Source organism: Zonotrichia leucophrys, chromosome 13 (assembly GCF_028769735.1).
Source record: "Zonotrichia leucophrys gambelii isolate GWCS_2022_RI chromosome 13, RI_Zleu_2.0, whole genome shotgun sequence".
NCBI lineage: Eukaryota > Metazoa > Chordata > Aves > Passeriformes > Passerellidae > Zonotrichia > Zonotrichia leucophrys.
The window spans coordinates 3,678,504-3,700,763 of record NC_088183.1 but is presented as its reverse complement, the minus strand read 5'-3'; the positions used below and the strand labels follow the sequence as shown (position 1 = coordinate 3,700,763).

General features: G+C 46.3%; 1 protein-coding gene across 1 annotated transcript; it reads right to left on the bottom strand.

Annotated features, from left to right (window-relative positions):
* Positions 1 to 7,225: 7,225 nt before the first annotated feature.
* On the bottom strand, positions 7,226 to 22,260 carry LOC135453645 (ovoinhibitor-like). Its single transcript, XM_064724898.1, has 19 exons — positions 22,141 to 22,260; positions 21,094 to 21,264; positions 20,711 to 20,850; positions 18,443 to 18,537; positions 17,642 to 17,661; positions 16,718 to 16,854; positions 16,515 to 16,575; positions 15,894 to 16,027; positions 15,393 to 15,450; positions 14,278 to 14,414; positions 13,834 to 13,894; positions 12,967 to 13,103; positions 12,436 to 12,496; positions 10,650 to 10,783; positions 10,513 to 10,573; positions 9,103 to 9,239; positions 8,357 to 8,417; positions 7,875 to 7,990; positions 7,226 to 7,419 (listed from the first exon to the last, which is right to left on the bottom strand). The coding sequence occupies exons 3-19, from the start codon at positions 20,833 to 20,835 to the stop codon at positions 7,374 to 7,376; spliced, it is 1,581 nt and encodes a 526-aa protein (XP_064580968.1). The 5' UTR covers positions 20,836 to 20,850; positions 21,094 to 21,264; positions 22,141 to 22,260; the 3' UTR covers positions 7,226 to 7,373.

Below are 22,260 nucleotides of genomic sequence, written 5' to 3'. Positions count from 1 at the left end.
ACAGGAAATCATTGGTTTAATCAGCTTCCCTAACACTTCAGTGATCTCAGCTCTGCATCACTGAGCACTCGTCTCATCTTTGCCACAGCCCAAGCAGGAGCAATGAGGAGGTGGCTGCAGGGAAGTGGCAGCTGACCTGGGGCTGACACCATTCGTGGCTGACAGAGGACACAGTCAGTCAGGCAGCTTCACTGCTAGGGCTGGGAAAGTCTCCTTCAGGAGAAAATCTTCCCAAGGTACAAAAACAAATAATAAAATTCAATAGATTCTTATCTGCAATGAGACATTATTTATAGCTCAATGCACAGTTAAAATAGAATGAATAAGCATGTTCAGCTATGAAAGCAAATTGCTTTGAGGTTATATAAACCAGGGGAATAGCTGAACCCATTTTCAAGCTACCAGTCATGCAGCAGCACTCCCATCACCAGAATAGCACACAGCAGGGGGACTGTGGCCGTGTCCCTCGGATGGCAGGCAGCCCTGTGACACACCAAGGCGTGTCACTGCTGAGAGAGGCACAAGTAAGATATTTAACTGACTGGCAGGCAGGGCTGGGAAAAGCACTGGGCTGGCTGGGATGAGCACTTGCTGCACACTGAGCAGCAGAGTGAAGGCCTCAAGGAAGATGGCTCGATCCCTGGACAGCTGCATTGCAGAGTTTGTTTACAGAGGGATAACCACCCCGGATGTGACTGCAGCACAAAATCTGTGCCCAGGCTGGCTGGGGAGCCAGGTTATTGTCTCACAAAGCACAGGGATCATCTCTTCACAGGGAGCTGCCAAGTCTCATTAATTTATCATGGGGACATGCCTGCAGTGCTCGCTCCCCTCAGTTCTCTTTTGTAAGATTGACAGATATGTCTATAGATCACAAAGTGTTCTTGACAAAAGGGTAATTAACCTTCAGTGTTTACATCTCCTTCCTTTTGGTAAGTAACACGCAATTTGGGGATTTGGGCAGGCCTGGCTGTAAATGAGTTACAGTTTTCTTTCATGCTCTTGATCAGAGCCCAAAAGGAGTGACTTTCCTAAGCTCTACATGGAGCAGTATGTAACCAAGGGAGAATTTCCCTGGGTAAATGGCCAAAGCCTTGGACTCAGGGCTTTTGGACCAGCACCAGGTCTGCAATCATCCATAAATCTGAAACTGAGCCCTTTGGGTCTGGGATTTGCTTTATGTGAGCTCAGATCAGGGTGAGCTGAGGCTCTGCCCAACTTGGGGGAACCAGAGGGAAGAAGTTTGTACACAGACAGTGACATGTAGCCGAGGAATTGCTGTAAAGGGGGGGTTAAGTTAGATAAACATCTCAAGGGTATGTCCCCCTGCACAAATCCCATGTGGGAGGAAGCAACCAGGAGTGCCACTGTCACCTGCAGACATCACTCTGCCCCAGGAAAAATCAGGGGATCACATCCCCATGCAAACCCTTTTTCCATGTGAAACCACAGGATGGGGTGAGCCAGAACAGAAGCAAGCAGAGCACCAAACAAAAACATGCCCCCAGGTCTCACCTTATCAGCCAACAAACCAGCAAAAAGGCAAATGAGGAACCATGTTTGGAAAAGACAAGTGAAGGTGCTTGCTTTCCTGTGTGGGAATAAAACCAGGAGCCCCTGGGATATGGGATAAAGGAGGGTTTGCTTTTTAAGAATGAGCTTGCAAATAAAGGAGCAACAAGAGAGAGGTGCAACAGGCTTAGAATGGAAATTCACTGCTCTTCCTGGTGGGAACAGCAGGGAGGAGAGGCTGAGAGGCAGGATATATCATGGTGCTATAGCTTCCACACTTGGCTGGGAGAGGCTGAACTGGATGGAAAGAACTTCTATAGCTGAAGAACTATTAGCATCATAACCACTGAACACATCCTCATTATTAACATCAAAAGAAAGGGCAACAATTTCATTTATTCTGCAGAGCTGAGCTTTAATGAGACCACTGGCTGATTCTTTGCATCTGGACATGGGTGAAGCACAGTTGGTGCTGACAGAAAGGCACAGGATGCCAAATTACAGGATTTTACCATTTTACAGTAAAACTGAGGTAGACAGCAGGAATTCTACCCTCTCTGAACTATTGCAGCAGCAAAGTAACCCAAAATAACCAGGTATTTACTTAGTAAGTTATATATGCTTGACAACTGCTATATTATACGTGATCATAGGGTCCCTACATCCCCTGGTTTGGGCACTGCCCCATTTGCAATCTGACAAAACATTCTTATCTCAGGAGAACTGAATGCACTGATCTCTGCAGAGGCTTTGTGTGCCTCCTTTTCTGGTCTTGAAACGTGTTATTCTGCACTTTCCTGCTGCTGTCAGTGGAGGCTGTTTGCGAATGCTTCTATAGCAAAGAAATATTTCTCCTACTTGTCTCATATTTTGCATCATTTTGCACTCCTTCCCTTCCCACTTTGGAATGCAGCCTGTGGAGAACAGCAATATTAGAAAGCTCGTGTTAAATCACTGCCAAATAAAATGTCAACAGAAGGTATCTGCATCACTGACGTCCAATCCTGCGCTGCCTGCTCAGCGCCCGGCTGACACCGTTGGGATGCTGCCACCAAGAGCAATGGGAGTTCAGGCTGCTGCTTCCTTTGCCTTCACTGCTGCTCCCAAGGCCCTGAGTGCCCCATGTTCTCTGAAAGTCTGCCATTAGAGGCTCAGTATGACCCTTTTCCCAAAGGGACACGAGTGCTGAATGTACATAAAAGTCCCAAATGATGCAAGTGGTGGGGAGTTCACCCGAGTTAACCACCAACAATGAAGTGGTTTTACTGTCTCTGACTATTATAAACCTATCAGTCAACAAACCTCTGCCATCTGAATGTGCTGCATCATTTGAATTTCCACTCCAGATACTTTCTTCAGCTATTTTTTTTTTTCTCTCAGCTAAATCTTCGTGATTTACCCCCAAGCACAAACAGCAAGTGGAGATGGAGAAAAGGAGGATAAATTGGAAAAGCACAGGGAGAGGCCAGGGGGCTAGGGAACTGTCACTCAGAAAGCATGTTCTTTCCTTCAGAATGACACTTTATAGGCTCAGATCCCACATTCACTGGTGTAAGTGGAACCATCTGCGCCACGGATCTGCTCCAGCACTTGGTCAGGGGGCCCTGACTGGCCATCCCCAGCAACGCCCTGGGGCACGGGCTGCAGCCCAGCTTGAAAGGGAATGCAAGAAAGAGCTCACAGCAATTCATCCAAACATTCCTCGTCCTTCAGGGGGCTTGAACAAAATTAATGTTTTACTTCTACGCATGAAAAATAGGCAGGAAGCAGCACGCTGTATGAACACTCATTCTTTGCAGTTTCGTGTCAAGTTTAAAATCATGGGGCCTCACCTCAGCTGGTGAAAATGTGGGAAGCCCTCCTGGGCTGTGTGGATGTCTGCCAGCTGGAGACAGGCTCCTTCCACTGCTGCTTTTTGCCTCTCTACTCGCTGATCCGCGGAGAGCACAAAACCAGAGCCCAGGGCATGGCACAGAATCAAATAAAACTGTATCAAACATTAAATTACAGCAAGAGAATGAACATGCCAGAGTGTGAACATATTGATGGATGAAATGGGTGCATAACACGGCTATATATTTTTTTAAACACAGAGGTCCAAGGAAATTTTTTAAGTTCCCAAACTATTTTCTTTGCCAATTGTCAGTTAAATAGGATGGTGCAATTGATACAATGAGTTTGAATAATTATTTCTGGATTTCTTTTTTTTTTTTTTTGAGGAACATATGGTTATAAAAATGCTTTAAAAATAATTTAAATATTCTTCTGAAATGAATATTTAAAAATCAGTGGGATGAGCCTTGTCACTCTCCAGCATCCCTCAAGAGAGTGACAGTGTGTCTGAGCCCATCCACACGCCTCACTAACAAATGCAGCACATGAAAAAATAGCTAAACCAAGGCAAATTATCAGCAGACATAATTTTGAAAGGCACAGATTTTTAGATAACGGGTTTGAAGGAAGTTTAGGTACAGCCACACTCAAGGAAAAGTTGTGGGCTTTTTTTTTTTTACAAGTTGCAGATATGTGAGTGCTGATAAAAGGTGAAAAAAAATTCCCAGCTCAATATGAAAGGACTAAGTACTGTTTTCTACATTCCACTTATCAATCAAAATTTAAATGATTCACCTCATTCTTCCCCCTCTTTGTGTTGCAAGAAAAATGACTGTAGACTCAGAAAACACTGATAACGCTATAAAGATAAGTCAGACAAACACGGAAAGAGGGAGGAGATTTATATTTTTAAAACATGGCCTCTGTGATATGTTCTGGTACACTTACAGGTCACAGATCCTGAGGCTGGATGGTCAGCAGTGTGAGACACGCCAGAGCTGGTCCAGCCTTGGCAGCTCCATCCCCATCCCCAGGGCTGTGGCTGCCAGGCAGCCTCTGCAGTGGCGCCAGCTGCATTTCAGATGCCTCGTGCTGCAGCCACAGCAGGCTCTGCAAAGTCATTTTTTTCCTTCACTTCATCCTTGAATGAGGATATAAGGCTGCTTCTGGTCATGGCAAGAGAGCAAAAATAAAAGCCCACCAAAGCAAGACTAAGTCCGTGCTTGCAGCTGATCCTTTCAGTGCCTCTTTCCAGGATAAAAACCAAGCTTTCCCAGCATGACTGTGGAATGGTTTTTGAGACAAACCTGACTCTTTTGAAGCTGCTCAGGCAGCTCAAGGTGAGTAAGAAAGCCCCAATGCTCTGCAGCATCCTGCACCTGAGCAGGGCTGGAGCAGCAGGCTGAGCAGCACTAAAGCATCTGTCACCCACACAGCCATGGCTGCTGTTTGCAGTTTGGCAAGCACTGAGCTCATAAGGAGATTGGGGACTTCTTGACAGGGGAGGATGGACCAGATGCCCTCCAGGGTTCCCTTCCAACTTTAACTGTTCTGTCACCCCTTTCTGTTTCCCACCACAGTAACATCCACCCATCCAGCCATTTTCTGTCTGTGCCCAAGCAGGAGCCCAGCTCAGTCCACTGTGCCTTGACACCACCTTTCAAGTCTCTTAGTGGCACTTGAAACCTGTTATTGTTCTACCTCTCTCCTAAGCCACAAAAATTTAATGTTCTCTCTGGAATGTGCTTGTCTTTGCCTCATCATAGAATTGTTTAGGTTGGAAAAGACCTCTAAGATCATCAAGTCCAACCATTATCATTGCCAAGGCCACCACTAAACCATGTCCTGAAGCACCACATCTATACATCTTTTACATCCCTGAGCGGCCTCTTCCAGTGCTTGACAACCCTTTCCATGAATAAATTTTTCCTAACATCTGATCTAAAGCTCCCCTGGTGCAACTTGAGGCCATTTCCAATACAAAGCAGAAAGAAATCATCTAAGTAGCACACACTCAGTCAGTAACCATGGAACAGCTGAAAAACAACTCCAAGGCACAGAAAACCACGCTGTCCCTGAGAAGGCTGCCCTATTTTTATAGTTGTATTGCTTCATAAAACACCCCCTGAGCCTGGGGGATATTTAAACTCCAATGTCAGGCTTTTCCCATTTCCTGGCCCAGTTTTAGTGATTTATTCCATTATGTACTTCGACATGAAACCTACTGGTGAGTTCTGTGTGGAAACCTCTGTCATCTAACCCCTTTGGCTGCTTCCTTGGATGGCTCTGACTTAATCTCAACTTCGTGCCTCCTTGAATTCTTGTTTGCCTTTGGTGTCACCAGACAATGAGCCCCACAGAGGAGGCTTTGGCTGTGCCAAGATAATGCCATTGAGTTGGCTCTTGACAGCTTTACTGCAAAGGCTTGCAAAAGCCAGCGGTCAGAGCACAGTCTAAGTGAAATGCTGCCAAAGTCCACAAGAAAAAAAAACTTATCCAGGTCTTATCCCTGAGGATAACCAAGTAACACTTAAACAAGAGTAAAACAGCATGTTCTGCAAAAACACCTGAGCAGAAAATGGCAAAAAGGTTATATAAACCAAAAGAACGTTTGCTTTAGGACACGGACCCAAGAGAAGCACAATAGGCCATTGTTAGTTACAAATCATCCTGAAAATGGACACTAATGGCACAGAGGTACTGTGGCCTCATTCCCTGGTACAATACCCCAAATACCTCCAAATCAGGAACATTTGCCTTCAGCCTATTCTTCTAGCCTGACAATTCAAAGAGTGACTTTCCAAACCGATCCAAATAATTGTGTTATTCTCTGGTGAACTACAATGGGACATTGAGTCAGGGAGGCACCAACTGCAGTCCAGAAGAATCCCTGAAATATTAGACTTGCAATAGCTTTGGTGACCTCGTGTGGAGGCAATGGCACAGCCAGCAGACGAAGGGCAGCCCCAAGGTCCCCCTGCCTCCCTGCCACCCATACAGACCACCACAATGACAAGGATTATATCACCAGGTCCTGAGAAACTTGGCCTCAAAAAAGTAGGCAAAATTACAAACAGGCAGAATTTTTTTCCTATTACTTGTTATACATTTGGTTAAAACTGGTCACAAGTGAACCTCTGCATCTTTTTCCTTCCCAAATGACTTTAAAAAGCAGCTCAGTGATGCACCAGGGCTATCCCCCACCTCAGGGGTGATCACTGCCCAGCTGTCCAGGAGATATTCTGTTGCATCAATAAATTAAGGTATTTCATGAGTGGACAGTTCTGCTGTGACCCTGAATGGAGCTCAAGATTCCCCTCCTGTAGATTACATCCTTAAACTGCCCTCGACCATGTGAACAAATTCAGTGCAGAGAGGCTGGGATCCTCTTTCCTGGCAGCAGTTGCTGTCTCTGCCATGGGACAGGCTCCACAGGCAGTGGGAACAAGGACAGGGCACCTCTTGCCCAGGCAGCCAATTTCCCTTTCTAGCCCAAGCAAAAGGTGCTCTCCTCAAGAGCAAATCACCACCTACAACCCTGGCATGTCCCCATGGAGGAGGTGGACCTTGCTCTGCAGGTAAAGGCCTCCTTGCACTGACTGTAGAGAGGGACTCTGTGCCCAGGTCACACAGAGATATCATGGCTTGAGAAGATTAACACTGACAAGAAGACTCTGAGGAGTAAGGAAAGGACTGAGAGCTCCAAGGGGACCTCAGATCCTCACCAGAGCAGGGCTGGCACTGACACACGGCCAGAAAATTCTATCCGCATTGGGTGGCAGTGGAGAACATCAATAGAAAAATAGACATCCATCAACTGAAGAACCATGACAGGAAAGAGATGAGGCAGAAGGGAAGAGATGTGGCATTGAGACAGAGGAACATTGCCAAGTCAGTTTATTGAACAAGTGCTTCAGGAGCTAAGGAAACAAAGCAGGCTGAAGGGATGTTACTTCATGGGGAAGGTCAGCCCATGGGAAGACATGTGGAAGGGAGTTTGTCTTCCTGGGCTGAAGTCCAGCACAGACTTAGCATTCAGTCAAGCTCATGATGTTGAGAGTTCTCCTGCTTTCCCTGGTGAGAAAAGGAGAGAGAAGAATTAGACATGGCTGATGCCCCTTTCCTCATTTCACTGGCCCAAGCATTGGCTTAGGGTTGACTGAAGATAAAGAACAGCCTTAAAAGCCCAAATATTCCCTTTCGTTATCCTCATTTAAGGAAAGATGAATGGTTTCATTCATTTGGTACAATCCAGTTGGTTTGGTGAAGTGATTTCCACACACCCTTGTGAGCTTGTGGAACAGATTGAGTGCCGCTGAAAATCAATAAAATACTTTTAAAGCTAACAAACAGGAGGCCATGTACAGATCACAGAAATGGGCCCTTCTCATTTCCCTTACAATGCAAAAAACCTGTGAATGTCCAGTATATGCCCCAAGCAGTTAGACAGAAGGCATGATGAGACAGCCCTGCATTCACACAGGTGCAGGAATCAATCAGGAAAGGAAAGGTTTCACTCCTATACGTACAGGTAGGCGTTGCAGAAAGCACATTTGTTGCTGTAGGTTTTGCCATCAGAGCCACAGTGGGGCATGAATTCCATGGTGCACACACCAGAGACTTCTTTGAAGTCCTTGCAAAGGGCCTGCACACAGAAGGTAGGGATTGAGTCCCTGTGCCTGAGAGCAAACTGTGACCCCCCCCAGCAGAAGGAATGACACCCCAGTGAGAAATGAAACCAGCTGTAACATCATCATAACCAACTCCAAGAGTCCTCCTGATGGCAGACGTGATCTTGTACTGTTTCTGCTCACTGCCACATCTCTTGCTGTTTTATTGCAGAGCAGTGCGATGGATGTTGGCTGTTTTATGAGTAGTGTGAAATTCCCAAGGGATCTCCTCAGGTGTGCACAGCACCACCTCCTGATTTGTAGCCCAGAGCAGAAGACAGTCCCCCAGGAGTGTAACAGACGCTGAATTTCATTCTTCATTCCCATCCTTTCCCACTCACCCTTGTAGTATCCTCTTCACAGGGCCCGTTCTTTCTCTTGCCAAGGTTGGTCCGATGCTCCCTGGAGGAAGGAGAGATTGTTATTAACCACAGCCTTCCCACAGCTTCTGTCTGTTACAGCCAGACAGCAAGAACAAACCTCACTCCCATGGAGTCACAGACATTTCCAGACCACCCAGCCCAGCACTAACAAAAACCTGCCCTCACAGACCAGACGCTGTCCCCCCTTGGTGCACCCCTCTGTGGGGCTGAACACCCATATCAAACACTGAGCAAGGCAAGCAGGAAAACGGGGACAGACAGACAGAATCCCTTCAGCACAAGGTTTCAGAGAGAGCCCTTACAGATCACCCAGCTCCCACAGAGACAAACAGGGAGGAAGAGGAGGCTGTGGGCACACAGGGAGGAAGAGGAGCACTCACAGGCTGTGGGCACACAGGGAGGAAGAGGAGCGCTCACAGGCTGTGGGCACACAGGGAGGAAGAGGAGCACTCACAGATTGTGGGCACACAGGGAGGAAGAGGAGCACTCACAGGTTGTGGGCACACAGGGAGGAAGAGGAGCACTCACAGGCTGTGGGCACACAGGGAGGAAGAGGAGGCTGTGGGCACACAGGGAGGAAGAGGAGCACTCACAGGCTGTGGGCACACAGGGAGGAAGAGGAGCACTCACAGGTTGTGGGCACACAGGGAGGAAGAGGAGCACTCACAGGCTGTGGGCACACAGGGAGGAAGAGGAGCACTCACAGGTTGTGGGCACACAGGGTGCACTCGCTGGCGTAGGTGACACCATCAGTGCCACACACAGGGTCGTAGATCATGGTGCAGGCCATCAGCTCCCTGCCATCCTCCATCGTGGTCCTGCGGAACCGGCTGCAGTTCAGCTGGGGAAAACAAGGACAGCAAAGGCTCTGCCACGGCTCTGCTCTGTGCAAGGGAGCCCCCAACACATCCCCCCTGATTATGCCTCTGCCAGATGACAAATTGTGGTTATATATTAACTCGTTCTTCATGGAAAACCAGCAATTTCCTTTCACAGCCTTCCCTGGAGAAGACTGAATCAAGGCTGGAAGGTAGACATTACTCATTGAGCCCTGCATTCATCACTATGCCCCTATACCTTACTGAACCCACCAGGATATTACAAAAGGCAGCTCAGAAATAATCTGTAAATCAAAATGGCACGATTTATGCGCTTCCTGCAAGGGGGCTGGATGTGACCAAGGTGTTTTTCAAGGCCCACAAGAATGGAGGGAGATGTGCTGACAGGTCTTTTGTTGCAATGGGATGGTTCCCAGTGTTGAGAGCTGCCAGCAGGACTGACAGCAGTGGAAGCTGATTTACGTCAGCTGAGGAGCTGGCCTTGTGTTTTAGCACTCCCAGTTTCTCCAGTGTGAACTCCTCATTCCTGATTTATGTATCTCAACCGGCCTGAGCACAGAGCGTACTCGGGAAACAAAGGAATGACATTTCATAGTTTGTTTGTATAGAAATGAAATATCTGACTCGGGATGTTGACTCTTTCAAACACATGCTAATGAGGTGGCTTTGTTCTTCTATTCCCTAGTGAGATTAAATGGTTTAGAGCTGGCCAAATATAGCTAATCTGGTATTTTTACATGATTCATGTTAGTATATATTAGATTACATTGCATTTACCAAAAAAAAAAACAAAACCAACCTACACCAAACCAAAAACCAGAGGTGGGTTTGAATCCCCTGATACCTTAGGTATCAGCATTCAAAACACAGGCAATTTTCTAATCTTTGCAAAACATGCTTTTGTAAAACACAAGCATTGAGAGAGCACTGGGTTCCCTGGGCCCTCTGCATCCCCTGCCCATATTGCCAAAACATTCTGCCAAGTTCCTGCAGCAGCTATGACTGAGTGCTGTGGGAAAAGGATTCTCTGTGTAAAGTCTTTAATCATTTATCATCTCCCTGTCTCATAACTCAACCCTCACTTGTCCTCTCCTCTTTCTTTCCCTGACAGTGTGCAGGAAGTGCACAATGTTCCTGCTCATGGGAGGGTGATATTCACCCACAGAAGGAAGGGCAGCACAAGTGGAGGCTACACCCCCCAAACCACCCAGCATTTGCTCAGGTTGTGCACTTGGCACCTGCTCAAACTCTTCCTTTCCTTCAGGTGTCACTTACCTGGGGAGGTTCCTCTATGCACCTTCCGTCGTGCTTCTTGGCAACCTCGGTTCCGTATTCGCTGCAAGAGAAAGCAGAGTTGAGAATGCTCAGCGAAGAGCCCAGCGCGGCTCTCGGGGGCGGCCTGCGGGGCTCACATGTTGTGGGCACACAGGGCGCAGTCGTTGCTGTAGGTGACGCCGTCGGTGCCGCAGATCTCGCGCAGGATGAAGGGACAGGCTCCCATGGCCTCTCCGGATTTGGCCCCTCTCAGGTACGTGCTGCAGTCAACCTGGGCAGGTAAAACAGCAACCGTGGTCACTTTTGGGGTCAGAGTCCCCTCTGCAGTCTGCCTGTCACGGCACAACACCTAATGAATGACATGCACACGCTGAGATGTCTAATGTAAAAAGGGGCAGTTTATTTCTGAACTCCGATATTTTTAGAACTTCACAAGTGACCATGGATTGGAGGATGAAATTGCCACCTCTCCAACCACACTGGTCAAGCTAAAAGTCTATCAGTTCTCTCTTCCTCCAGAAAAGAATGCAAAACAATCATTATTTACATGAAAAGCATGTGAGAAACTGCATTAGAAAAATGTAAACCTCAGAAGGCTTAGAAGAACTTAGAAGAACAGGGCAACAGTCTGCCCACTCTGATCTTCTTGATTTTAGAGGTTTTTGTCAGGGGAAAATCAGAGGGTTTTTAAAATTTAGACTTGCATTAGAAATAATTATGTAATTGTAGTTCTGTGTTTTCTGCTAGCAGAGGGAACAGCTGGTAAAAGAGATTATTCTGCTAGAGCAGAACATACACAAGTTTTAAATCCAGCATTTATAAAATCATAAAGATTGGAAAAAGACCTCTAAAATCATCAAGCTCAACCATTAATCCAGAACCCCACGTTCACCATATGTCCAAGTTCCACATTCACATGCCCTTTGAACAAGTCCAAGGAATTCTACCAATTCTCTGGTCAGCCTGTTCCAATTACTGACAAGGCTTTCACTGAAGATTTTTTTTCCTGATTTCTAAACTAAACATACCCTAACTCAGCCTGAGGAACCTGATTTAAAGTGTTTGACGTTGAGTGCAGCTTGACACAGTTTACTATATCCAAGATTTTGTTACAGCATTTCCAAGAGCAGCAAGAAGTGTTTCACCAACTTCTGTTGCAAAAATATTTACAATATATAAAATCTAATGGTTAAATATTTGAAGATCAATAGACAAACACCTATTGGAAATCACTCTACATTAGCTAAGCATCACTGACACTTCACTGTCATTTTTCACAGTCTCCCCAATGCACTGTCTCTTATTATCCCTATTTCCCATGTGGTCCAAGAACAAATTAAAGCAAAGACCACATTTTAACATGCCTTTTCTACAGAAAATATATTGCACTCCCTCAGGATGCATGAAATTATTTTTGGTTCTTCAGAGCTGCTCTGCATAAGCAGAATAAATGTGTTGAGATATTATCAGCACATATTGTTACTGTGCAGGATAATAAAGCTATTTCTGTACACATACCTGAGAGCAGATTTGTCCTGGCTGACCAGAGTACAAGGATTTTTTTAACCTGCCTGTCTAGTGCAATGGAAATCCTAGCACTGAATAAATACACAGACATCTAACACAGCTCTCTGCCCCTTCTCCTACTGTGCTAAAATGGGCTGCATGGTTCTTGGGCTGCCTCTGATGATTTCTGTTCAGAGATTGGCAGTACTGGGACATTTTGTTTCTGAAGTCCCAGCCTGTTCTCATCCTGTCTTTCCCTCCTGTACAGCACACTGGCAGCTGTGAGCAGCTGAGGAGAAGCACAGCATCAGCATGAGCCCTGTGCACCATCCATGGGTGCACTGAGCCCAGCCAGGGTCTTCTGGAGACTGCAGAGAGACTGAATGGTGCTTATTTAACAGCTAAAAGAACACTTACAGGAGTGCTTTCCTCCTTGCACCTTCCATCGTGGCTTTTCTTAACATCAGTTCCATATTGTCTGAAAGGGAGAGGTTGGGGTCAGCACACTCACCACCTCAGCCCTGGGACACCCCGGTGCCACAGAAAACAAACCAAAACCATAAGCAATATTTATGATTAAAGGAGGCACCTGACTGCCTGATGAACCAGCTTCTCCCCATCATTAGAAAATGAAATTCTAAGTGGTAACAGACCAGTCAGGTCTCCTCATTATGTGATATATAACAGCTCCATTCACTCTTTCTTCTGCCCAAATACCTCAGTCCCATCCACTTTTTCTCCTGCCTAAATATCCCAGCCCTCACAGAGTGCTCAGGTTGAGAGCTGGCTCACCCACACTCCCCCAAGGAGCAAAAAGAGCATCAGGGAACAAAATCCAGGTGACAAGGGCTTCAGAGGAGCACAGATACGTTAGCACCAAAGAAAAGCCATCTGGAGCACTAACCCTGGCTTGCCACTCCAGAAGAGAGTCCTGTGTGCAATACTCACACGTTGTGGGCACAGATGCTGCAGTCGTTGTCATAAGTGAACCCGTCTGTGCCACACACCGGGAGCAGGATCCTGGGGCACCTCACCAGGTCTTTGCCACCCTTCACCTTTCTGGCTGGGAATTTGCTGCAGTCAAGCTACAAAAAAGCAGCAGCATCAAAGGTGAGGAAGACCTTGTTCTCCAATTAAAAAAAAAAAAAATCCATCATGATCTCCTGCCGTGTCTCTAACAGCACCAGTGCCACAACTCAGTTCTTACTAAACCAGGCTGAGTCAGCTCTGCCTGAACCCTCTCACACGGGGGAACTGCACAGCACTGTGTGCAAAGTGCCAAATCCCTGGCTTAAGCACCTTGGTCAGTCTCAACTAGAAGATATGTCAGAAAAGACCAAAAAAAATTAAAACATGGCCCCCTTTTTAATTGTGCAGTGAAAGAAATTGGACTTTGCATTTGAAGGGCATCATCAAAGGAAGATCAAAGCCCAAACTGAATGACTTCCACATTTGTGTGTTAGCATGTCCTACACAGCAGTTGATACATTCCAATCAAAACTTCAGGTCTGCTCCACATGTCAGAGTATGTCCCCACCCCAAAGGCTGCTGTAGGTGTGAATTCATCATGAGGACTCTGTGCATAGCTCTCATCCAGCCCACCTGCCACAGCTGCTGGGCAAGGAGGGCCCAGAGGACACCTGCCTCAGGATAGGTGGGATCTGTCAGCATCCTCAACACAAGGAGCTGACAAGACTTTATAGACAGGTGGAGAAAGCCAGACCTCAGGCCAGCTCAATTTCAGAGTAGATGTCACCACAGGGAGCCCTTCAGTTGATGCAGCTAAGAGGAGTAAGCCTTATATTGAACACTTACCTCATCAGTCTTCTCTCTGCATTGTCCACCGTGCCTTTTGCCAACATGGGTCCTTTTCTCCCTGGAAGAGGGAAACAAAATAAATACTTAACCTCTTGGTCAAAGTCATGAGCAAAATGAAGCAAACTGTGGGTTTTAAAAAGTGTTCAGAATAGCTAATTCACTCATTACCAAGCCCATCTCACCTTCTTACAATGTGCAATTTAAAGCAATATTCTGAATTGTTCCTTCCTCTGCCCAGCCCACAGACTCATCCAAGGAGATGCCTTATGACTCTTTGTGAGCACACAGAAGGCACCAGAAAGAAACTCAAGGCAAACCCAAAACCATCACATTTCTAAGAGACTTGAAGAAATAGGCAGGATCAGAAATGCCGCAGGACAGGTCTCAAGGCTGCCCAGCAGTGCTGGGCACCCAGAGGAGCACTCAGGGCAGGGCACTCACGCGTTGAGGGCGCAGATCGCGCACTCGTTGTCGTAGGTGGTGTCATCTGTGCCACAAACTGGGTTCAGGTCCCTCGGACAGAGTACCAGGGTTTTTCCATCTTTGGTGGTTTGTGTTCGGTACCTGCTGCAGTCAACCTGGCAAAATAAGGACAGATCGCTCTGGAGGAGCCCTTGCTATGCAAGAAATTTGGTTCAAAAACTTTTTGTTCTGTATTTCAGCCTCAACTGTTTCTGTAACAGAACAAAGGCCTGTTACACTGAAGCTAAACTTCCAATCAGAAATTACACTTCTGAATATTATCCTAGTTCTCCAGGAGTCAAGAAAAAGGACTGTCTTGGAGAAGAGATCCTTCAGGCACAAGAACATGTGCTAAACTTTTGGTCTTGTCTCATTAAAAAAAAAAAAATCTTGATTTTAGTAAGAAACATTTTTCAACAGCTGGATATCTGAATAATACTGTTTCAGTTTGTGTTGGTTTTCTCCACACTTTTCCAACTGTCATTACTTCTCACATCAGATTCCCTGTAGTTCAGTACAGGATTTGAAAGGATAGGAAAGAATAGTTATCTACCTGTTGGAGAATGGACTTCCTACATCCCAGAATTTTAGTGCTGAAATACAGAAGCTTCTCCTTCTGAGGCATCAGCCTGTTGGCCTCAGACAAAGATACAATAATCTATGCTCTATAAATATTTATGGTTAGGGCTCTTATGAGTCTCACTACATCTGTGAATACAACCAGCATGGGAGTTTTGAATCCCTGCTGCTGAGGGTGGAAACACTTGTGGTCTCCAGAGAGAAAATTGCCAACCTGCACAGCATGTTGGCAAGAGAAATCTCCTGTCCCTCCACCTCCTCTTGGGGACACAAGTCAGCTCCTCATCTCATATCCATCTCCTTCCTCTTTCCTCAGTTTGGTGTGGTAAGCATGGGGTGACCTTCTCTCTGGAGCAGAGAGGATGCCAAATCCAGCCCCACCATGCAGAAAAGCAAATAATGGACTGTACACTTTGTCCTACGGACCTCTTTCAGCTTCCTAGCAAAATCTGTGAGGTCCTCAGGATTTTATCAGCAGCCCTAAGAGATGGATTTTTGACTTATATTGCACTTACAGCAACAGATTCCTTGCAGGGTCCTTCATACATTTTGGTAACATTGGTGTTATGTTCTCTGAAAGGAAGAAAAGCTTTGGTTAGGGAGCATTGAGACTAACTTTCCCCATGACCCTGCAGGCACTGGGACAGCAAAGCAGGGTCCCACCCTCCCTGTGGGACATTACAACTGCCTGAATTCTCTGAATGTGCCCTGCAGATGGCAGCTGCTAACAGTACAGATATTCCCCTCTCCCATGCGAATTAAGTGTTAGGAATAATTAGGTGTTACAAGCAACACTTTGATCTGTTCATGTCTCTGCTCTGCAACTTTTTGTGATTCCCTTAATGAGCACAGACAAAGAAATGGGGAAGAAAACTCAAGTTGGCTGAAGAATCATGTGAAGCCAGAAACAAGGAGACCTACAGAGACACCTGCCTGAAACTGGTATTTTACAGAGGTGCTTCTGAGAGCCTCAACCTGCTGATTATCCAGAAGAACATTCCATGCACACAACTTACGCATTGTAGGCACAGATCCCACACTCATTGTCATAAGTGAAGCTGTCTGAGCCACAGACTGGTTTCATTATCCTTGGGCACGCTACCAGGACGTGATCATCTACCACAGCTCTACGGTAATTATTGCAGTCAACCTGTAAAAATAGCAGGAATAGAGAGAGAAAAAAACAAAACACTTTTTTCATATGAAATATAACACTCTTACATAGTCTTCTCACTCTCCTTCAGCCTTTGGGGACAAATCAGCATCAAACCAATTTCACTATCAAAAGTAGAAACCAGAAATTCTGTGGGAATTTTCTCCCAATAAAAACAAAAACAAATGGGATATTAAGAAGGACTGTGATTTCGGTTTTGTGAGGTCCTTCATAGGATCCTACTGGAGGTATCCAGGTGGTGAGATCCAACCTTCAGCCAACGCATTACTTTCATTTTATTCCCAATTAGACAGGTTTGAAGTCTGAAGTAGAAAATAACAGAGATGGTATCAGATAACTTATAAAAACCCTCTGAGCTTTAGTTATCACCAGATTTTATATTGGGCTGTGCAGACCAGCTGTGCACATCCTGTCCCACATCTGCATGGTGTTTGAGTTGTCCCCATTACAGACTTTGTCTTACCACAACAGGTTTTGGGTCGCATTCTCCATCGTGCTCCTTCTCCACACTGGCGCTGTGCTCCCTGGAAGGAAGCAGAGCTGTGTCAGGGATCAAGGAACAGCATCACCTCAAGGCTGGTGCTGTTGTCACCAAGGCACAAGCTCCTCATCCCTGGGGTACAAAGCTGCCACCCCTGCCCCTGTGGGGTTCCCAGCCAGACTCACGCATTGTAGAGGCAGATCCCACACTCGTTGCTGTACGTGGTGCCATCGGTGCCACACACTGGACGGAAGTCCCTTGGGCAAGCCACCCCGGACCTCCCATCCTTGGTAATGCCACCAGAGTACTGGCCGCAGTCAATCTGTGGAAGCAGCTCAGAATCAGCCCCGATTTTGTAATGAAACCCCCCAGCATCCTCCCACCACCACCACGCCTGCAGCTACTGCTGGGAGGCAAATTAGAGCCATTATTGGGAATCTGCTCAGGCAATCAGGAGGAGGGAATCTTCCCAACAGAAATTTCTGATTATGCACTTCTGCCGGGGTCCAGGGAGGCAGGCTGGCTGTGGGTGAGACAGTGCCTAATGAAGGCAGTGGTAATTGGGAGCCCCTCGGCTCTGCAGCGGATCCTTCCAGATCGTGCTGCACTCCAGAGAGTTCTGGGAGGCTCCTAGCTGCGTGGGAGGAACCTGCAGACAAATCCACAGCTCAGGCCCTGCTGGTTTTCTCTCTGTGATATAGGTAGAGACATTTATGCAAGGAAATCTTTGCGCCTTGCTGTATGGAAGCAATTATCAGAGTCACGGTGTTTGATGTTTTCGAGCGTGTCATCCTAAGACAGTTTTCCTCACAAGGAGGCAAGCTACTGCCTTTGGCTGGGAGTAACTAAATTATGTCTAAGAGTTAATATAATAAGAGCGTACAATTACTTCTTGTTTTTTCATTTTATTTAATGAACCGAAAATATTGCAAAAAATGGGGATCTTTTACTTTCTCGTGAAATTGGAAATGTCGTTCAACCATGCACTGGGAAATATTATTTTAACTGCAAAGATTTCATTAGGTTTAACCCATGTGCTGGGTAGCTACATACTGCTTCTACTTTACCAGAAGCCTGAACAGAACATAACAAATAGATGTGTAGCTCACCTGAACTCCAAAGGCAGTACCTGAAATAAAAAAATGAAGACAGAAGAAAAACACCAAATTAATATGCAGAGAACACATATGTAAATATTTTCATGAAACAAGTTAATTCAGTGATTAGTTAACACTCACTTATTTTCTTTACGAAAACATGGAGTTTTACAATATTCCAGTAAACAGCCATAGGATGTATTAAAAGTTACTAAATACAGTTTTGTTGTATTTCTGAGGGGAGATAAACCTTGTGAGAGCACATATATTTATCCACCCCTAAAATGTTACAGGTAAGTGATACAGTCTATACTCTTGGATTTTAATTTTCCTAAGAGACTTTTATGTTTGACTTTCAAAAGTTTGGACGTGCATGTTCAAGACAATTATCGCCACCAGCACTGTCCATCTCCAAATACATCATTCTCAGTTACCAGGAGTAGCACAGTAAACTCCCAGTGCAATGGGAGTTTACTCTTCAACCTAGAGGTTAAAGTTTGCATCTATATTGCTCACATGGGTAATAATGCCATTTTTACAGTTTTATTTTGCCTGTATACACAGGGCTGCCACGTGCAAGTCCCTACCCTGCACTAGAACTGCTCCTACAAACCAAGAAGATAACAGCTGTATGGAGTTTGCTGAAACTTCAATCTTGAAACCTAATTTCCCTGCTGTGCTCTCTCAGGAAGGTTATTTCTTCATGGAACAAGGCTCTCCTCCATGTTGCAAGACCCAAAGGCTTTTACTGAAATGAAAACTCAACTCTGACTCTGCCAGATCGATCTTTGCAGTACCCCAGTGAATACTCACCCAAGCAGCAGCAAAGGGCAAGAGCTGCCCTCACCAAAAGTCCTGTCACCTTCATGGCAGCCAGGGACACCCCTCCAGTGCAGCCTGCCTGCTCTCTGTGCGGGAGAGGAAGATTGCAGGGAGGAGCAGGAATATATAGCACACCACGCTATCAAGTGGTCCCACCTCATTAGGTAATGCTCCCAGCCTGTCATCACCACTCAAAGCCAAAAACGTGTTTACCCAGCTCTGGTTGTCTGGCTAATGATTGATACAAGGCTGTGTGCCAGGAAGGGGATTTCGTGTGCCTCGAGGTGAGCGGGGACCTGCCAGGACCCCTCTGCTCCCGCACGCTCTGCCCAGCCTGGGCTGCCCCTCATCCTAGGCTCACATCTCCCCTGTGCCCACCTAAATGCAATTAGGACTTTCTCCTCAGCTATAATTTTCAACTGAGCGGCCAACTGATAGCCAAACCCCCCGTTATTTAACCTCAGAGGGAGGTTTTGTACTCTTCACCGCTGTATTTCAGCCCAGTTTGAGCCCAGGCAATTTGAGCCCAGAAGGTCACCCTGTGCTCTGCGGGAGGAATCCTGCTCTTCTCATGTTTAAAAAACTCAGCAGTGCTCTGCTGTACGTGCCAACTTTTCCTGTAATACAGCAAGGAGCAAAAATACTAAGTTTGGTCCTAAAAATCCATCTTTTTTGGCTGTTCACTGAAAACTATCATGGCACCTCCTGCTCATCTGCTACCACCTCCCCCATGGCCAGTGCCTGACCCACCTCGCTGAGCCCAAGTGACACCATCCCCCAGGGCAGCAGGCCAAATGCCTTTAATGTCTGCACAGACTAGATGTACTGTACTTCCTTTACCTAGGAAGTCAGCCAACTTTGCAGAGATTGGTATTAGCCCACGCATGGTTTGCTTCCTGAAAATTCACTGTGTACGTTATCTCTTTACGCTTTATATCTTCAGTTTTCTTCAAATATCTCCTCAAGGTTTGCCCACTATTCAGGTAATGGAACTTAGATTGGCCTTGAATGCTTTTTTGTCCTTTATGTAAGCAGATTTTTGGCAATTCTTTGGATTAATCTCAATTGCAGACTTCTCAGATGGGAATCCTAAATTCTCCAAATCTCTCACTAACCTATCATTTTTCAAATTCTGTATTTGGTAATCAAAATCCTTGCTTGCAGATCTATTTTTTGACACAATTTAAACAGAGCAAGCTTGTGTTGAATCATCACAGTTTTATTTTCTAAGAGAAGGAAATTTCCAACATCTTTCTCACTTGAAAAGCAAATCCACAACAACACAATTTTAGGGATTACCTAGTGGAAAAATATTTGCTTTCATATACAGGAGCTCTGCTAATATTAGTACTTTGCAGTGTGCATCTGCAAAACTAAAACCTCTCCAAATGCCAATGTTTCCTGCTCTGCTAGGAACACGAGGGGCAGTGTCCCTGTTCATATCCCTCATTTTCATTCCTTCCCCCTGATGTTCTGCCCTGCGTTTCCTGACCTTTCCCTTATCTCAGTTCCACCAAGTGTCCAGGACTCCAGACCTTTGGATGGATGCAGACCTTGGCTACAAGGACCCCTTCTCATCCCAATTACAATATCCATCTCCCAGGGCTTATTCCAGCCAAGGCCAGGATCCATTAATGCTTCCTGGCCGTGGAAAATGATTCCTGACAACTTAATTGCCAGGCTCTGTAAAAGCTGTCATGGTCAAGCAAACTCCTGCCAATGTCCACAGAGATGACACCTGAACCCTATCGGAAAGGAGATATTATTTGCAAACCAAATCTGCAGTTAAAGTGGATTGACTCAGCATGTTCTGTCAAGAGCAAAGTAATTCTCTTCCAACCAAGCTATTAAATTTGGGAAGTAGTTTGCAATAGGAGACAGAGTAAAGGGACAGAAGAGCAAACACCTGTCGAGGATCTAGAGAAGGGATTTGGATTTAGAAAACACTGCAGCTACAGCACGTGCCTGCTGTCCCCTGTGTCAGCTGAGGCACACAGAGCTCAGCTCTGGGCTCCTGCCTTGTGCACAAGGAAGATCCATGCTGTGACCCTACCAGTGAGCTGCCAGCTTCACAGAGAGTGATCCAGCAAAGCTTTTTCCACCAGGAATTAGGAACTTTTCCCTTAGGACAGAGCCTTTCAGGAGCAGAGAGGCAGGTGCAGAACATTCCACCCACGCAGGACAGGGAGACCTTTGGTTGCATTTACACCCTTCTCCTTGTGCAACTCCCACTTGCAGCGATGCTGTGTTGACATCTACCTGTTTATTTTCCTTTGCTGCAAATCCCACCTGGCTGAGCAGCCCAGGACAGAAGCACTCCACCCCTTTCTTCTGCTGCCTCTCCAGGTTACCTCTGGTCCCAGCTGTGACTCATCTGTTTCCATCTCTGCAGAATCTCACTGACACAGGCAAGAAAGGAAGAAACCCCTTTGAGGCAAGAAGGCAACAAAGCCAACTCATCTTTTCTTCACAAATATGTGCAGAAATTCTCCATGCTTCCCACCCTCAAACCACGGGGGTGGTTGTTACTACACCCGGCACTAAGTGTTTCTTTTGAGACCTTCTACATCAAGGGTCTGTATTCTTAATTTTCAAGCAGTTGCATCTTGTTTTTAGTGAACAACTTACATGGAGTTACTCACCCTTCATACAGAGGAAAGCACTGGAAGTTTTTGTGTTGCAGTGGGCAGAAGGAGAGATTTTGCAGCAGAATAGAGCAGGGAGATCCCAAGGAAATTGTCTGAAGAGCTCCCTGTAGTAGGGAGAGCCTTGCAGGGAAAGACAGATGTTCTAACAGCTGCCAAACAGAAGCCCTAGAGAGAGGAAAGAGAGAGGCCCATTCATGAGTCCCCAAGGCGAAAGCAGATGGGCCATGGAGCAGAAATTATGATAATCAAGACAAATAACATTGAAATCCCCAGGTACCCATAGCAGAAGTTGTGTGGTGGGACTGAGCATCACAGGGATGTAGGGAGAGCCAGAAAAGAGAGCTCTGCAGCAGAGCCAGAGGGGCTTCCCTGCACAAACAGCATCAAGTTCTCCATGTCACAATTCACCAAGTTCTTAAAGGAACAAATGCCCCTAAACTGCAGGATTTCCAGCACTGTCTGCTGTAGCAGCCTGAAAAAGGTACCCTGGGCAGAGCACACCATGGAGCCATGCCAGGGCTCTCCCTCAGTGTGGCTGGGGAGCTGCTGGGCAGAGCTCCCTGGCTCCAAATGGACAGAGGACTGAAAAATACCACAGGGGGTTCAAGGTCTACTGAGGCATCTGCCAGAGTCAACAGTCCTCACTCTCCACCAAGAGCAGCATTTGTGTGCCCTGAAAAGTTGCATAAGCGCCTGACACCTTCTATGAAAAAAGAAGGAAAAAATACTAAGGCACTTAAGGTTCCTGCAGAGGGCATTTTAGCTCAAAATCCAGTGGCAGTGAGAGGCTGGAGACCAAAGTCAGTTCATAATGCCAGTTCTGCAAAACCTCAGGAACTGCTGTGAACCACATGGGGTCTGTGGTTATTGGCAAGCAACACCCTTAATAAAGTGTAATTTACAGCAAACCCAAGAGTCCCCAGAGCTCTGGTACCTTTCCAGTTTCATAGAGGACTGGCTTGGCCTCGTTACCATTTTAAAGGGGAACACAAAGGGCAACCAGGAGCAAACAGAAAAGAAAAAGTGGTAAATCTCCAGCACCTCATGAGCCTTCACCTCCTCCTGCCCAGGAATAGCGACGTGTGGCATCCTTCTGGAGCTCTGCTGTGCCACCAGGGACACTCCTCACCAGGCAGCCCTTGGAACAACCTGCAGAAGGGG

Bases quoted from the DNA above. Each gene is read 5' to 3' on its own strand.
- LOC135453645 (XM_064724898.1), bottom strand. From the start codon at position 20,835: ATGGAAACAGATGAGTCACAGCTGGGACCAGAGGTAACCTGGAGAGGC. The intron at 16,855-17,641 runs GTGAGCTACACA...CTGCTTCCACAG, and splicing joins GTACTGCCTTTGGAGTTCAG to ATTGACTGCGGCCAGTACTC. The intron at 13,895-14,277 runs GTGAGTGCCCTG...TCCCTCTTCCAG, and splicing joins GCGATCTGCGCCCTCAACGC to GGAGAAAAGGACCCATGTTG.